Below are 16,427 nucleotides of genomic sequence, written 5' to 3'. Positions count from 1 at the left end.
GAGTGTTTGTTGTGGGGGAGGAAGGGAAAGGAGAATGTTAGCCGCTTTGAGACTCCTTCGGGTAGTGATAAAGCAGGATATCAAATCCAAACTCTTCTTCTTCTTCTTCTTTGGTGAGAGAGCCCCAGCAGAGATTGGCAGGGGGGGGGGAACTTGCAGCAGAAAAACTTGAAGTGGAAATATAGGCTGTTGGACCTTTAAATTGTCCCCTTCTGAGTTTCTTCCAGTTTCCCACTTCCCTTAGCATAGAAAGAGACCACATGTTTGGTAAGCTGAAAATGGTTTACTTAAATCTTCACATGTTAGATTCATGTGCTTTTCCATACAGCAAGAAAATTCAGGCAGCAAAACTGAGGTTAGCTCCTCAGAGCTAATTGTTTCTAAATTATATGTATAGAAACACAAAGGTAGCTTCTTAAAGCCATGCGGTCTAAGCTTGAAGCATCCACCTTAGACATCCTTAATGGAGAGGTCCACATTGTGGAATAAAGGTGGTAAGTGGGAGAACAAAGAGTTTGATAGACCTTCCTCCCAAGGTGAGGGGGTGTGGTCTAGATAGGCCTGGCAGGACAGCTTAACCCCTTCATGCATTAACTAGAGTTAAGCATGTTGGATGGATATATCCCTCATGAAATGTATTTCACAGCAGATCTGATGTATAACCAATGCGTAACATAGTGAAACCTTGATGTATCCCCTGGTTTCCATCCCAGAAGCTGGATTCCTAGATGAAGTGACCTACAATAGCATCGTTCTGGGACCCGGGTACGATCGACCGTACCAGTTTGACCCCAGTGTGAGAGAGCCAAAGACCATCCAGCTGTACAAGCACCTGAACCTGAAGAGCTGTATCTGGACTTTTGATGCATACTATGACATGACAGAATTAATTGACGTCTGCGGAGGATCGGTCACTGCCGACTTCCAGGTAATGCTGTCCAGCTGGGGGCCAGTCAGGAAAATCTCCTATTGTGTTTCTTGGATTGAATGCTGGGGTCCCCAGTATGATTCCTGTGGACACCAGGACACCTTCTCTACCCCCTCCACACACACTTGAGGGCCTGTTAAGACCCTCTGCCCCTCCCAATTTTTAATTTAAAATTTATTTAATTTATTTAATATTTTATGGGGGGGGAATACATGAACAAAGACATACAGATACCACAAATGCACATAGAAACACATATGTTAAATATACAAACTAAAAGTTACCCACCCCCGTGACCTCGCTCCACCACAGCTCGACTTCCTTAATTTTTAGTTTAATTATTGCATTGCATTTCTAAAAACCTTCGTCTTCATCTCTTGCAACCATTTCTGATTTTATTTTCACCTTTACATACTTACATACTTAATCTATACTCGCTAACCATATATTTATATTCACACATCCCCTTTACATGTTTAATCTATGCATATTAACATATTCTTTTTAGAGCAGCATTTTATTTTCCCATGTATTCTTTGAAGCATTTCCATTCTGATTTTAAATTCTGATTTGTTTGAGATCTTGTAATTGCTGTTAATTTTGCCAACTCTGCGTATTCGTTTAGTTTATAAACCCATTCTTCTTTAGATAAGTTCAGGGAAGTTTTTAACGTGTGACATTTTAATGTATTCTTAATCTTTGTTGGAAGCCACCCAGAGTGGCCGGGGAAACCCAGCCAGATGGGCGGGATACAAATAATAAATTATTATTATTATTATTATTATTATTATTATTATTATTATTTAGAGGGTACTGTCTTGTCTTTCTATTCGCTGGCTAGAACTATTCTGGTGGCTACTGTATGATTCCTGTGGACACCAGGACACCCCCCCCCAACTTGAGGACCTGTTAAGACCCTCTGCCCCTCCCAAATTTTATTTTTTTAATGAGTTTCTGGAAGGCTTTCCCACCCCCTCCTTTTTTAGGCGTCTGCCTGCTTTTTTATCTGTTTGGTTTGGGGGAAGTGGTGTAGATATTTTGCCAGTTTCGGGGCAAGGGTGTCGGTTCGGAATATCAGTTTATCATCGTCATAAACTTTATTGCACTAGCCAGAGGCCATGGCATCATTCACAATGGGAACAAAAAGAAAAGCAACAATAAGCATAAAAACCATAAAAACATCAGGCACTGCAGATACAATAAACCACGATCATGTCTCCTAAAAATTATTTGTTGCATACGATAGAATAGCAAGGGGTTCTCAGGTAGAATGTGCCAGCTTAAATGTCCGAATCACCTTTGCAATTGACCGCTATTTTATCTAGTTCTTTTCTCCTGATCTTCTTAGCTGCCAACACATATAGTGCTACTTTATAAGTTACAAAGTCATCAGTAAATATCATTGGTTGTTCTTCTGGGGAACTGGCCTTCTGAGGTGCCCACAAGAGTCCCTTCGATTTGTAAATGTGCCACTGGACCCTGCTAAACAGGCAGGGGTGATGACCTGGAACCAGTTCATGAGCCAGATTCAGAACAGGCCTACTCTTTTGACAACTCAGTGGGGCTGCCCCCCTGGAAATTACTTGAAATCTTTAGAAGAAGAATCAGGAGCTGCTCCATCCTTTGCAGTCCTGGCTTGTATTCAGGTCGTGGCCGCTGAATGCAAACTCTGCTTTTGCTGGAGGTTGGTTCCACTAAGGAGCATAATAATAATAATAATAATAATAATAATAATAATAATAATAATTTATTATTTATACCCCCCCATCTGGCTGGGCTTCCCCAGCCACTCTGGGCAGCTTCCAACAAAATATTAAAATACAGTAATGCATCAAACATTAAAAGCTTCCCTAAACAGGGCTGCCTTCAGATGTCTTCTAAAAGTCTGGTACTTGTTGTTCTCTTTGACATCTGGTGGGAGGGCGTTGCACAGGGTGTGTGCCACTACCGAGAAGGCCCTCTGCCTGGTTCCCTGTAACTTGGCTTTTTGCAGTGAGGGAACCACCAGAAGGCCCTCGGCGATGGACCTCAGTGTCTGGGTAGAACAATGGGGGTGGAGACGCTCCTTCAGGTATACTGGACCGAGGCCGTTTAGGGCTTTAAAGGTCAGCACCAACACTTTGAATTGTGCTTGGAAATGTACTGGCTCGGGAACCCCCAAGTAGAAGCAATCTCAACTGGTTTGCAACTGGTGACATTTTCCTGAGGGTCAGAGGGGCTCCCCTGAACAATGTGGGACAGGGCTTTGGAATTCAAGTAGTCGCAGGATACATGCTTATTTATTAGCTATTTATTTTCCTGCATTTATATCCCACCTTTCTCATGACATGGCATCCAAGTGGCATGTCTGTGGCTTCCATGAGGTATCCCATCCAGACGCTGACCGCAGCCAGCCCTGCTTAGCTTCAGCAAGGTGGTGGCATCATACACCTTCAGACCATACCCTGGGATCATTTGTTTCCATTTCAGGATCTGTAGAGAGCATGAAAAGAGAGACATGGCCTCCACCTTGGCCTCAAATTAGGAGACTTTCAGTGATACTGGAGAAGAATGAAACCATAGTTACTTGGTGATGCTAATAGCCACAGAAACCTATTCACCTGTCACCTCAATTATAGTAATCGTTATGAGATGAAGATAAAAAGGGCACCTGGGTGTCTGGCCATGCTTGCTTTATTAATCAGCAGTAAAATAAGTGGATTTTCAGATTTCTTTTATGGCTTTTCCGTAAAGGAAGAGGTGGCTTGATGCTGTCATATGCGCAGGAATTGTACTAAAATGGATAATCACACTTGCCTTTGAATGTTAGTTTCTGCCCAAAGCGTTGTGTAGACAGAACATGGTCCTTGCTGCTTTCTTTCTCTTTCCAAAAGATCTTTGAGTGCCAGATTAAATCAGTTTTTAATCATGTTTATGTGACTTTTATTGTAGTCCTTTACTTTGGTTTTAAATTGCTTTGGGATTCTATTTATTTATTTTTTTAGTGGCAAGTGATTTATAAATTGCATAAACCTAGATCATGAGAACCAAGGATTGCAGAGCTCTAGATCAGTAAGACAGGGGTCAAACGCTTGCCTTTGCCTTCAGTTTGTGTGGCCTTGGGGCTCGGCTACCTAACAGTATGTCTGCGTCAAAAGGTAGCAACCTGGTTTGATGATGAAGTCAAGGAACACTGGTGTTTTTTCAAGACTTATCAATCATAATTAATAGTAAATGTGGTGAATTAGTAATACCAGTGTGGCATAGAAGTTACAGCAGGGGACTATGACTCTCTCTCTCTCTCTCTCTCTCTCTCTCCACACACACACACACACACACACACACACATACATTGTTGTTGTTGTTGTTTAGTCATTTAGTCATGTCGGACTCTTTGTGACCCCATGGACCAGAGCATGCCAGGCACTCCTGTCTTCCACTGCCTCCCGCAGTTTGGTCAAACTCATGTTAGTAGCTTCGAGAACACTGTCTAACCATCTCGTCCTCTGTCGTCCCCTTCTCCTTGTGCCCTCCATCTTTCCCAACATACATACCATACATATATATATATATACATACATATATACATACATACATATATATATATACATATACATTATACACACACACACACATATACATACACATTTTTATTGAGTTTTTGGCATATCATTTCCAACAGACATATAACATAATTTCTTATCTTATACAATATTTTAGACTTCCATCAACACCTCTGATGATTTTCCATTCTTTATCACTTATTCTGCATTTCTTAATTTCTCTATTACTCTTAATTATCAGTGACTATTAAATCTCCTCATAGTCTTTCTTGCAATATTTCAAATAGCCCTCCTTACAAAACTTCTTGCAATCCTACTAGCGTAATCTGTTCATTAAAATTACTTTTCATATATTTCGTATATTTACTCCAGTCTTCTAAGAATCTCTGGTCCCGCAGCTTTCGAATCCTCCCTGTTAATTTATCCAGTTCTGCATAGTCCATCAACTTCATCCAACCTGTGACTCTTCATATGATTGTGGACGCCAACTCCCATCAGCCCCGGTCAGCTGACTAATGGTCAAGGATGATGGGAGTTGTAGTCCAGCAATATCTGGAGAGCCACAGGTCCCCAAACCCCCTTGACAGAGTGCTGGACTTTGATGGGGTTCATATCTCTACTCACCTATTCAGTTCTTTGGTTGATCTTAGGCCAGTCACTCTCTTGGTCTCGTAGAATTGTAGTTGGAAAGGACTATGGGGGGTATCTAATGCAGCCCCCTGCAATGCAAAAATCTTTCTGCCCAACATGCAGCTCAAATCCATGACCTTGAGATTAAGAGCCTCTGCTCTAGCCACAGCCAAGCCCTTTTTTCTACTAGGTTTCCCTGAGAAAGAACTGGGTGGATCATATATGCTGCCCTGAGCTCCTTTGGAGGAAAGCCTGGATGGGGGAAAATGCAAACATTTTCACTCTGTGTGCACTGATAGGTTCGCGATTCAGCTCAGTCCTTCCTGACCGTCCATGTCCCTCTCTACGTCTCCTACATTTATGTGACCGCGCCTAGAGGATGGGCCTCTCTGGAACATCACACTGAGATGGAGTTTTCCTTCTTCTATGACACAGTCCTCTGGAGAACAGGTGAGTGGTTGTGGCGCAAAAGTGTGCTATGAAGCAACTTTGCCGGTGTGCCTGGTCCCATGATTTGAAAGCATGTGGTGCAGGAACCTTGTGGTGCTAAGCAGGATATATGTCTGGTCAGATTCTAGATGGATCTGGACCCCTACGTTGCTACCTTGAACTCCAAGGCTGGCGATAAGCCTTGTCAACAAAAAGCATGCAGAAGTCACTGATTTAATGAGACTTAGGATTGCAGCCCAAATAAATAAGTGACCCTTGTCAGGCTTAAAAATAGCAAAGTGCAGGGAGACTTCGACCTCGGAGCATGGGAAGCCCACCCAAATATTTATAATTTGGCACAATATCTGGACTGTTTGATTATTGGATAATTTGTATAATTTGGAATATATAATGCGGTTTGATTGGATTTTTAAAATGGAAAACTCAATAAATATCATTTACCCACCCCCAACCCCCAAAAATATAGCAAAGTGTGCTTACTCTTTCTTTTTTTAAAATAATGCTATGGTGATGATTATGAGCCGCTTTGAGCTCAACTTTTGTTGTTGGAAAAGAGGAAAACAAATATTAAATCAAATGAAAAACCCAATGCTTAGGGGGACTTTAATGGCCTGAAGCTGGCTTGGGAGTGAGATTTGGGAGACACCACCACCCTTGACTCGACTTGACACCATCCCCTTTTAAAACCACATCAGAAACAATATGGGAGGCAGCAGTAACTCATAGATGGCATCTGACACCAGTTAAACTGATCTACGTGAAGGAGGAGATGTTGCCCAACTGTTGGCATGGTTGTTCAACTAGGGCAGGCTTCCTCAAACTCTGCCCTCTGGATGTTTTTGGCCTACAACTCCCATGATCCCTAGCTAGCAGGACCAGTGGTCAGGGATGATGGGAATTGTAGTCTCAAAACATCTGGAGGGCCAAGTTTGAGGAAGCCTGAACTAGGGGGACCTTTCTCCACATGTGATAGCAGTGTCCTAATGTTGACCGATCCTGGGATAGTCTGTTTGACAAGATTCCACAGTTACAAAACAGGTGGGTCCCAAGTCTCCTTCTTTGGGTCTTTTGCCTCTGCAACTGGGCCCAACACTTTTTCATACATGCTTAGTATGCTTCCTGCTGAAAGCAGCAAGATCTATCAGACCCTACATTGGATTCTTGAAGCCCTTGTATTTGGTCTCTGATCCTCTCAATCTTCAGTGCTAGGGGTCATAAGGAACCTGGAACCTTTGACACTTGCTGGTTTCCTTTTCTCATGTTTGTAAATGAGTCCATTGACAGGGAAAATCTCCCAGCTACTCATAGAAACCTCTGCAGAAGCTTTCTAAGTTAGATAGGATTGGACTCACCAGATCCTGGTCCCCTCCCCCCTTTCATTTTCTTGTTTCCCATCCTTTTATACTTATGATTTGTTGGACACAAGAACCATACTTGTTATTATTATTGTATTTGTTCATGTTCTTGGGAGAATGAACAAAGTACAACTGTAAAAACTGGCTTAGCTCTCTTCTTTCTGTCGCTGGGTTGTGACAGGAGGACCAGTGCACTTTGATTAATGCTCCTTTATCCCTTTGTGAAAGAGGCAGCTGATTCTCTTGTTCCCTCCAGGCATTCAGACCGACAGCGTCCTTTCTGCTAGGCTGCAGATAATAAGGATCTACATTCGAGAGGATGGTCGGCTAGTCATTGAGTTCAAGACTCATGCCAAGTTCCGAGGTAAACAGCTCTTGATTTCTGCAAGGAAACCTGTTTGGATGAAGGTCACACTTTCTAGAATCCCTGACTCTTATGCCTCATTCCAGATATGGACAGGTGCTGGTTGTTGCAGGATGATGGCACCCTAAGGTAAAGGTAAAGGACCCCTGGATGGTTAAGTCCAGTCAAAGGCGATTATGGTGTTGTGGCGCTCATCTCGCTTCAGGCCGAGGGAGCTGGCGTTTGTCCACAGACAGCTTTCCGTGTCATGTGGCCAGCATGACTAAACCGCTTCTGGTGCAACAGAACACCGTGACGGAAACCAGAGTGCATGGAAACGCTGTTTCCCTTCCCACCACAGCAGTACCTATTTATCTACTTGCACTGGCGTGCTTTCGAACTGCTAGGTTGGCAGGAGCTGGGACAGAGCAACGGGAGCTCACCCCGTCGCGGGGATTCGAACCACCGACCTTCCAATTGGCAAGCCCAAGAGGCTCAGTGGATTAGACCACAGCACCACCCACATATAAAATAATAATAATTTATTATTTATACCCCGCCCATCTGGCTGAGTTTCCCCAGCCACTCTGGGCGGCTCCCAATCGAGTGTTAAAGAACAATACAGCATTGTTCCTGATGGCACTCTACAACCTCTAAGGCACACCTTTTTCCTATGCCTTTATTTGTCCCAGGGCTAAGCCCTGATATTCATAGATGGCTCAGAAGCTAAATCCTTATGAGCCTTAGATTAAGCAAAATGATGCTAACGCTACTATCGTCATCAACGAGAACATCCTTTTTCCCCTCTCTATGCAGGGCACTTTGTGATGGAACACCACACTTTGCCAGATGCAAAGTCTTTCATCATGACTCCTGATCACTTGGGAGGGATGGAGTTTGACCTGCAGCTTTTGTGGAGTGGCCAGACTTTCGATTCCCCTTATCAGCTCTGGAGAGCAACCAGTTCCTACAGCAGGTAAGACACAAAAAAACAAACCTCCCATGTTTTGCTACTGAAGCTGCTGCCATCCTTCTGCTGCCCAGGATGTCTTCAGTTTGATGCTAGGTTTCTGTCAGGGTGAATTTGCAGAACCAGGGGGGACATAATAGGGTTGAGGGCAGCAGGGGAATGATCCTGAAATGAGTTAATGCATAGCACTAGGACTTTGGAGGGACTGTGTGGGACGGAGGGTGGGCTTTGCCAGTTATTAGGAATTTGGGGGACAAGGGCTTTGGGAATCCTGCTGGAGAAAAGCAAAGGCTGAGGCAGAAAATAAAGGCTTCTCCTGGCAAAAGAGGAATGGTGGTTTTGAAAGGCAGTTGAGGGTTCTGCACACCTAACTGCCTCACTGACATTTCTGGGTTGGAGGTTAGTCAGGAGCGTGGCTGAGTCTGCTCATGACAATAAGTTTCCCATGGGATTATGGAACCACTCCTTGCATCTTTGTACTTGAGAGGGCTGTTGTTCAGCTCTCCTTCCATGAGAGCAACTTTCTTTGATTTGCTGTCCTTTCCACACTCTGTAAGGGACACAGGTGGCACTGTGGTCTAAACCACTGAGCCTTGGGCTTGCCGATCAGAAGGTTGGCGGTTCGAATCCCCGCGGTGGGGTGAGCTCCCGTTGCTCGGTCCCAGCTCCTGCCCACCTAGCAGTTTGAAAGCATGTCAATGTGCAAGTAGATAAATAGGTAGTGCTCCAGCGGGAAGGTAAACAGCATTTCCGTGCGCTGCTCTGCCAGAAGCAGCTCAGTCATGCTGGCCACATGACCCAGAAGCTGTCTGCGGACAAATGCCGGCTCCCTCGGCCTATAGAGCGAGATGAGCGCTGCAACCCCAGAGTCATCCGCGACTGGACCTAACAGTCAGGGGTCCCTTTACCTTTATCTTTACCACACTCTGTAACTGCCTGCTGGACCAAAGTTGCAGAGCATAGAAGACATAGGATCTAAGATTCGAACTTTTTCTTTAATTTCAAGGGATAGTGAGCTAGAAATTGAAGCACCTATTGGCATCAATGAACCTGGTGAATTTGGACCTGTTCCACTCCACCTAGCCCCAAGACTCGGAAGTTAAAGATGGCTGAATAGTATGCCAGCCGCATTATTTTCTTACGAATTCCATCCCACAAACACAAAAATTGGTGCTACTCCTTAAGTATTTCTTTCTTTCTTTTTTAAATAAATTTTTATTGATTTTCCAACACATATTAAATAACAATACAAAACAAAACAAAAACAAACACACATATAAACATGTATAGTTTCTTAACCTTCTTTTCCTTAAACCTTCTTTCAGCGACTTCCCCATACCTCCTTTTTCTGCATCCTTGTTTTAAAATTTTTCCAGCAACCTCTAATTTTATTTACTTATGACACTTCCTTTAAATCCTTTTTCCCATGTCCAATTGTTTGTCGCTGCAATTCTATTTTACATTACTCAAAACATTTTAGCACTCGTTAATTTTACAACAGTTCTTAAGGTAAACTTTAAATTTCTTCCAGTCTTCTTCCACCGTCTCTTTCCCTTGGTCTCGGATTCTGCCAGTCATCTCAGCCAATCCCATGTAGTCAATCACCTTCGTCTGCCATTCTTCCAGTGTGGGTAGTTCTTGTGTCTTCCAGTACTTTGCTAAAAGTACTCTTGCTGCTGTTGTCGCATACATAAAAAACATCCTATCTTTCTTTGACACCAATTGGCCTACCATGCCCAAGAGAAAGGCCTCTGGTTTCTTCACAAAAGTGCATTTAAGCACCTTTTTCATTTCATTATAGATCCTTTCCCAGAAAGCCTTAATCTTTGGGCACGTCCACCAAAGGTGATAAAAAGTACCTTCAGTTTCATTACATTTCCAACATTTATTATTGGGCAAATGGTAAATTTTTGCAAGCTTGGCTGGGGTCATGTACCACCTATAAATCATTTTCATAATATTCTCTCTTAAGGCATTACATGCCGTAAACTTTATACCGGTGGTCCATAACTGTTCCCAGTCTGCAAACATAATGTCATGTCCAATGTCCTGTGCCCATTTAATCATAGCTGATTTAACCATCTCATCCTGTGTATTCCATTTCAACAGCAAGTTATACATTCTTGACAAATTCTTAGTACTGGATTCCAAAAGCTCTGTTTCTAGTTTCGACCTTTCCACCTGAAAGCCAATTTTCCTGTCCTGTTTAAAAACTTCGTTTATCTGGTAATAATGGAGCCAATCTCTTACTTTGAACTTCAATTTCTCATAACTTTGCAATTTAACTTTTCCCTCCTCATACTCTATAATTTCCCAATATTTCGGCCATTTAGATTCCATGTTTAATTTTTTCACTTCCTTAGCTTCCATCGGTGACAACCACCTGGGTGTTTTGTTTTCCAGCAAGTCTTTATATCTAATCCATACATTATATAGGGCTTTTCTAACAATATGATTTTTGAAACCTTGGTGGATCTTAACCTTGTCGTACCATATATATGCATGCCAACCAAATCTATTATTAAACCCTTCCAAGTCCAAAATGTCTGTATTTTCAAGAAGCAGCCAGTTTTTCAGCCAGCAAAAAGCCGCTGATTCATAGTACAGTTTTAAGTCCGGCAGGGCAAACCCCCCTCTTTCTTTTGCGTCAGTTAGTATCTTAAATTTTATTCTGGGCTTTTTGCCCTGCCAGACAAATCTAGATATATCTTTTTGCCACCTCTTGAAACAATCCATTTTGTCCACAATCTGCAATGTTTGAAACAAAAATAACATTCTCGGCAAAACATTCATCTTAATAACAGCAATTCGGCCTAACAAGGAAAGTCTCAAACTTGACCATATTTCTAAATCTTTTTTCACTTCTGCCCAACATTTCTCATAATTATCTTTAAATAGGTTCACATTCTTAGATGTCAGATTTATCCCCAGGTATTTCACCTTCTTTGCTATCAATAAACCAGTATCATTCTGGAACTTCTCTCTTTCTGCACTTGTTAAATTTTTATCCAATACTTTCGTTTTCTGTTTGTTCAGCTTAAAGCCTGCTACTTGACCAAATACTTGTATTAACTCTAAAACTCTTCTCGTACTAGTGTCTGGCTCTTGTAAGGTTAAAACTAGATCATCTGCAAATGCTCTCAGTTTGTACTGTTTAGCTCCGACCTGAACCCCTTTAACCAGCTGGTCCCCTCTAATCATGTTTAATAAAACCTCCAGGACTGATATAAAAAGCAGTGGGGATATTGGGCATCCCTGTCGTGTCCCTTTTTCAATAGCAAATTCTTCTGTAACCACATTATTTACAATCAATTTTGCTTTTTGTTCAGAGTAAATCGCACTTATACCGTTCTCAAAACCCTGGCCTACCCCCATCCCTTGGAGATTCTTTTTCATAAAACTCCAAGAAATATTGTCAAAGGCTTTCTCCGCGTCCACAAATATCAATACTGCCTTAGTGTTAATATTAACTTCCAGTAACTCCATAATGTCTATTATGTTTCTCACATTCTCTGATAAATGTCTTCCTGGAAGAAAGCCTGCTTGGTCTTTATGAATCTCCCCCACCAAAACTCTTTTCAATCTTTTTGCTAAAATGTCTGCAAAAATTTTGTAATCCACATTGAGTAATGATATAGGGCGGTAGTTCTTGACCTGGTTCTTCTCAGTCTCTGACTTTGGTATAAGTGTGATATAAGCTTCTTTCCACGATTCAGGTGCCTTTTCCCCCTCTAAAATTTCATTACAAACCTCCTTCAACGGTTGTATAAGCCATTCTTTCAGAGCTTTGTAGTATCTGGAGGTTAGTCCATCAGGTCCTGGAGATTTTCCCAATTGCATACTTTGAATGGCTCCCTTACTCCTTAAGTATTTCAGCCAATCAGGTCGTGCAGTGGTTACACTTTGCTCCCACCGCTTGTGTGGGGAAGTGCAAAGAGGTCTTTTTTTCAGCATCTACGAACTGAGAAAATGTGCACTAAAGAAAACAAATGTGTAGCAGAGAGCATCAGGAGGCGGAATCTCTTAGAGCATTACCTGGAAATTGCATGTGAGAGAGACTTCTTCATCTTCTTTTGGTGTTTGATCAAATTCTTGAAGTGGCAACTCACCTATTCAACCCATGGGAAGATGCACATTTCTCTGCAGTGAGTTGCCACTTTAGATGCTACCCAAAAGTGTAGCAACAGGATACACAAATCCTGTTGTTGCCCAAAGCCATCTATAGTTGTTCTGATCAAAGAACCAGGCCCTACTTGAAGTTTTTTTTTTTAGAGATCAAGCTGCAGCCAATGACCTATATTCTGGCCTATATGTGGTTCAAACGCTGCTGGTAAATTGTTTGCCCAGAAGGCTGTTCCATTTCTGTGTTTGTTTTGTTCACCTGGCCAAGCTCACCAGGCCCTTAAACAAAGGACTTCGGGGTATAAATAGCAATGCAAAGCAATACAGTAACTATGGTGCTTCTTCTCTGCTTCCAGGAAGGATTACTCGGGAGAATACACCATCTACTTAATACCATGCACAGTGCAGCCCACGCAATCATGGGTTGATCCGGGAGACAAGCCTTTACCCTGCACTGCTCATGCTCCAGAAAAGTAAGGAGATGCTTATTTTATTTGTGGCTTGATTTACCATGCCTGGGAATATTCATCAGTAAAGAGAGAGAGAGAGAGAGAGAGAGAGAGAGAGAGAGAGACTGATGCACACACAGATACCTGCACACCTTTTCCTACATGCAGAAGGCGATTCCTCCCATTCTACTCTCCCAACCATGCCACGTTCTTCTTTGGCCATTGAGTGGACTGGCTGGATTCAGAGGACTGGTGGGAGGCACCATCTGCAGAACTTCCAGGGGAAGAAGGCTCAGAGCCAGGGGATTGATGAGTGGTCAAAAAGAGAAAAGGGGACAGACTGGGAGGAGTCGGAAGCCGAAGAGGCAACAGGGTTTAGTGAACAGAGAGAGGCTGCGGCAGAAAGCAGTACAGACTCAGAGGCAATAGCAGAGGGGCGTCAAGAGGCTGAGTTTGCTGCAAGCAAAACTTGTTCTTGACAATCATGGTGGGGTGGGTGTTATTCAACTTGCCTTTTCTTGCAAAGCACACTGCACCATTAAGGCATCCTAGCAAATACATCCCCACTTCTAGTGACAGGCGCTTTGCTAGTACATAATAAACAGTAAACAGTTTAAAGGAAACATTTGAAGGAGGGAGATTTCATGGCCTCTCGGGCAGCTTGATTTCACTGGTTGTTTACAGATTTATTATTTGAATGTTGCGTCTTTTATGTGTCCAGGTAGTGACAAATCGCTAGTGCAAAAAACAAGCAAAACTTGGCTGGTTCATTCAGACAAACAAGAAGCACAAAATGGGAAATTTAAGAGGGAGACGTGTTTAAACCCTTTTTTCCAAGACTCAAGAATAATAGCAATTCCTGAGATGTGCAATGCTCTTTTTCCCTGCTCCAAGAGGAAATATTGGCACAGCCATCTTTGCAAACAAAGCTTTTGACAGCATTCCTACAAATGCATCTGGCTGATAGTCCAACACGGCGTGTGAAATCTGGCACTGTGCAGGCTAACAGCAGGCTCAAATCTGTGATCTTCGGATCACAGCCTTTCCTTTGTGCTGCGCTTCAAAAAGACTTCTTTGGATTATTTCCAAAGACGGAGCCGATGCTTAACGCCACCAGCACACCAGCAGTCAAACTGAAAGCATTCGGGGCAGGGGAGAAAACAGTTTTATGCTCTCTTTCCCAGAAGGGTAATAATGCTAGATGTTCTCACTTTATTAGTGCTGGCCAAATCCAATAAACAACCCATCCAGTGGAGAAGGCAGGGGCATGACTACCCTTGCTCTGGGGTGGGGCAATAGGCTTTATTTTCTGGGGGGGGGCATGCAATTTGTAGGAGGCATGAGTTATATTAAGAACAACTAGCCTCTTTCAATTTCAGGGCCGTATTGCCTCTTGGGCAACACGGTGGGAGCCACATTCAGGTTGTTGATAGACCCAGAGGCAAAAGTGCACAGGGCAATCGGTGTCACGGTGTCAGTTGTCCAAGTTGACAGCGGTCATTGTGGGCAGTGCCAGATTTACGTATAAGCCAAACAAGCTATAGCTTAGGACCCCACTCTCTTGGGGGCCCCCAAGAAAATTACAGTGGTACCTTGGGTTACAGACACTTCAGGTTACAGACTCTTCAGCTTACAGACTCCGCTAACCCAGAAATAGTACCTCGGGTTAAGAACTTTGCTTCAGGATGAGAACAGAAATCGCGCGGCAGTGGCACGGCAGCAGCAGGAGACCCCATTAGCTAAAGTGGTACCTCAGGTTAAGAACAGTTTCAGGTTAAGAACGGACCTCCAGAATGAATTACGGTAAGTTCTTAACCCGAGGTACCACTGTAAAGGAAAAAACAAATGAATGTAAATTTCCAAAATATAAGATTTTAAAAAACAAAAACCTACATACAGCAACAGTGTTTTGTGTTGTGGAGGCTCCTATGATATAAGTAATGGGCCCCGCCTGCTGGCCTGCTCCCTGAAATATCACTGGTTTGCTCATGGAAATCAGCCCTGAGTGCTCACTGGAAGGACAGATCCTGAAGCTGAGGCTGCAATACTTTGGCCACCTCATGAGAAGAGAAGACTCCCTGGAAAAGACCCTGATGCTGGGAAAGATGGAGGGCACAAGGAGAAGGGGATGACAGAGGACGAGATGGTTGGACAGTGTTCTCGAAGCTACCAGCATGAGTTTGACCAAACTGCGAGAGGCAGTGGAAGACAGGAGTGCCTGGCATGCTCTGGTCCAGGGGGTCACGAAGAGTTGGACACGACTAAACAACTAAACAACAACAACAGCATTCTGCCTGGACTGGTTGCATGGCAACATGTGCCAATGGTTTTAGATACCTGTTGCTCCACAAATTACCATATAGCATACATGCAACACAAAAAACAGTGACAATTTGTTGTTGACAAAGGACAGCTGGACATATAAAGGGCCCCATTACCTTCAGTAGCTTAGGGCCTCATCAAACCTAAATCCGGCCCTGATTGTGGGGCTGCAAAGGGGAGTAGGACAGGGCAGACTTGGGCAAATGTGTGCCTTCCACTCTGCCCTAATTCTGAAATTGTCTCACAGGCCATTTCTCTCTTGTTTCCTCTCTCCCGTTTAGATTTCTGATCCCAATTGCCTTCCAGCAAACTAACCGGCCGGTCCCCGTGGTGTATTCCCTGAACACGGAGTTTCAGCTCTGCAACAACGAGAAGGTGTTTCTGATGGACCCAACCAAATCGGAAATGTCCATGGCAGAGATGGACTACAAAGGAGCTTTTTCAAAGGGTAAGGTTTACGTTTCCTGGTTGGATTGGGTTGCGGTTTCCTGGCATCGCCTGTTGCCCAGCAGAAACTGCAGAAAAAGGAGGGGCAGTGATAAAAAGCTGTTGTCTAAATGAAATGGAACCTGGGTTGGTAAGGGTTGACATGATTAAAGTTTATAAATTAGCATGCGCCATTAAGGATAAGATGGGGGAATATGCAGGAGACATGATTTTGAGGAGACATGGAAAGGGTGTTTGTAGAATTTGTACTGTTAAATAGGAAAGGGGTCAAAGGGGTGTTGAAATTTTGGGAGGTTGGTGTCAGGGAACTGCCATCGGAACTAGAGGAGGAGGCGAGGCTCCACAGCGATGCTGGAGAGGGGCCAAGCAGGGAGAGAGGCAGGTCTCCGGCTGGGGAAGAAAATCAGCGCAACACCAGGGATAGAGGGGGGTCAATGGGGGAAGCAGAGAGGAGGCTCCAGGACTCTTCGCAGGAGACCGGCGAGGAGAGCACAGGCCCTCCGCTGCCCACACCCACCCTGCACAGAAGACTTCCGCGCAGGGAAAGTAGGCGGCGACTTGGCGTCAAAGAACTTCTTTGCTGGAAGAGGTTCAAGAAACGCCCACTGACGGATTCTGCTAGCGACTGAACAGCCACGGAGTGGATGGCTGTCCAGACAGAAACGGTTTAACCAGGCAACCTAGCCCAGAACGGCGGTAACTTACGCACGAGCAACCCTTAAAGCCATCACAGTTGGATAGTTGCAATGGAATGGTCTTGTTGGTGGGGTGCACATTTTTATTCTTATTTATTTCTGATTATTACTTTGTCAAAAATAAATAGATGAAAAGGGGGGGGAGTTTATAAAATTATACACGGCATAGAGAAA

The 16,427-nt window shown here is 43.6% G+C and overlaps 1 protein-coding gene across 1 annotated transcript in view; it reads left to right on the top strand.

The window, feature by feature from the left end:
* FRAS1 (Fraser extracellular matrix complex subunit 1) overlaps positions 1-16,427 on the top strand; it is a 354,385-nt gene that overhangs the window by 330,107 nt on the left and 7,851 nt on the right. Inside the window, exons 65-70 of the mRNA XM_053404373.1 lie at positions 714-928; positions 5,400-5,550; positions 7,162-7,269; positions 8,065-8,224; positions 12,697-12,813; positions 15,393-15,559. Of these exons, the coding sequence (XP_053260348.1) occupies positions 714-928; positions 5,400-5,550; positions 7,162-7,269; positions 8,065-8,224; positions 12,697-12,813; positions 15,393-15,559 (918 nt within the window). The remainder of the gene's footprint in view (positions 1-713; positions 929-5,399; positions 5,551-7,161; positions 7,270-8,064; positions 8,225-12,696; positions 12,814-15,392; positions 15,560-16,427) is intronic.

Source organism: Podarcis raffonei, chromosome 9 (assembly GCF_027172205.1).
Source record: "Podarcis raffonei isolate rPodRaf1 chromosome 9, rPodRaf1.pri, whole genome shotgun sequence".
NCBI classification, from domain to species: Eukaryota; Metazoa; Chordata; class Lepidosauria; order Squamata; family Lacertidae; genus Podarcis; species Podarcis raffonei.
Note: the sequence above shows the minus strand (reverse complement) of the source record. Positions and strands in the feature narration are given on the sequence as shown.